The 1,581-nt window shown below is 50.1% G+C and overlaps 1 protein-coding gene across 5 annotated transcripts in view; it reads left to right on the forward strand.

Moving 5' to 3' along the window:
• Positions 1-1,304: 1,304 nt before the first annotated feature.
• The window catches only part of Ranbp2 (RAN binding protein 2), a 61,991-nt gene continuing 61,714 nt past the window's right edge, over positions 1,305-1,581 (forward strand). For 4 of the 5 annotated variants that reach the window (XM_013034270.1, XM_013034272.1, XM_013034273.1 and 1 more), the window contains exon 1: positions 1,316-1,473. In XM_013034270.1, the coding sequence (XP_012889724.1) occupies positions 1,402-1,473 (72 nt within the window). In that variant the 5' untranslated portion in view covers positions 1,316-1,401. Of the gene's footprint in view, positions 1,474-1,581 lie in introns of all 5 variants that reach the window. The other variant, XM_013034274.1, reaches the window with a different exon arrangement.

Raw genomic sequence — 1,581 nt, forward strand, 5'->3', positions numbered from 1 at the left:
CAGAAACTGCATTTTTATTTATTTTTATTTTATTTTTTAGCAATCTATGAAGGCCTTCCTTCCTTCCTTCCTTTTTTGTGTAAAGGTTATATAGAAGCAAAACTGAGCATTATCAGTAAATTTAGACTTACTTCCCAGAATACTGGGTGCCTGGAACATTTGGGGAAAAAAATTTTTTTTTGGTTGAACCTGCTGAGCAAACAACTTTTTGCAGAACCTGCTAAACATACAACTGTTTGGGGGTCAGCCTTTTTTCTCCGGGGACAACATGGAGTCACTTCTGTCAGGCTTCAGGCTTCCGGACCTAACTTATTTCAGTAAAGTTGAAAAATACAGAAAAACAAAATTAATAAACATCACATAACCTTAACACCCCAAATTTCCAGTTAAAATGTTAATATATTTTTACTTGATATTTTGATCGTGGATTATGTGCACATACATGACCTTTTTAAGTCTAAACTGTCCTTACCATGGAAAATATTTTAGATAAGCCTTGTTTTAAATTATTTTAAAATTTAAATTCTGGGGCTGGGAAGGTGGCTCAGTGGTAGAGCGCTTGCCTTGCATGCCTGAGGCCCTGGGTTCGATTCCTCAGCACCACATAAGCGAAGAGAAAAAAAGCAGGAAGTGGCACTGTGGCTCAAGTGGTAGAGCGCTAGCCTTGAGCTGAAGAACTGAGGGACAGCGCCCAGGCCCAGAGTTCAGGCCCCACGACTGGCAAAAATTAAAAATAAATAAATTCCAAATAGAGATATTTTTGAAGATTTAGAAAACGTCCCCCAAATCCTGAGACCATTACCGTTAATATTTTTAGTAGGTTCAGTTCAGCTTTTGGGGGGGGGGCAGGTGAGGATAGTTGTACATTTTTCTATTATAATAGTAAAAGCATCGTTCTTATAGCCTACTTTTTATTATGCACTTGTGAGTTCCGCGCAACTATTCGTATGCTTTTCGTATTCAGACGTGTCCGTCACAGTTTGGCGAAACGCTCGGAGAAAGTCGTTCCACATACGCCCGCTAATACACATGGCTTGCTTGGAACTCCCGCGACGCCGCGCGATCAAAACCTGGAGGTGAAACCTATGTTCCCGCGAGGTCCTGGGCCGCGGGCCACGCCTAGAGGCCCGACTGCCTCCAATTTGACCCGGAGCTACCAACGCACGAGCTCTGGGCGGGGTTCGTGGGTTTGTATAGAGCACGCACGCGCACTCGCGCGCGGCGGAAGTGCTCGCGTCGGCGGTTTGGCGCTCAGTGATGACGCGTCCGCACGCTGGCTCGCGCCTCCGCCGGCAACGGCGCTGCGTCACGGGGTTTCAAGGCGCTTAGCTCCCGGAGGCCGCGGCCGTTTTTGGCCCCAGCACCGGCCTCCCGCCCTCGGGGAGCCGGGTTGGCGGCGTGATGAGGCGCAGCAAGGCCGACGTGGAGCGGTACATCGCTTCGGTGCAAGGTTCCGCCCCGTCGCCTCGAGAGGTGAGCAGGTCCCTGAAAACGACCGGGGGGGTCTCCCCCCGGGCCTAGCCGCGGCGTGCGCGTCATGGCTCCCGGCGGCCGCTGCTCCCGGGAGCGTCCCGCTGAGGC

Source organism: Dipodomys ordii, unplaced genomic scaffold (assembly GCF_000151885.1).
Source record: "Dipodomys ordii isolate 6190 unplaced genomic scaffold, Dord_2.0 Scaffold186, whole genome shotgun sequence".
In the NCBI taxonomy this organism is placed as follows: Eukaryota; Metazoa; Chordata; class Mammalia; order Rodentia; family Heteromyidae; genus Dipodomys; species Dipodomys ordii.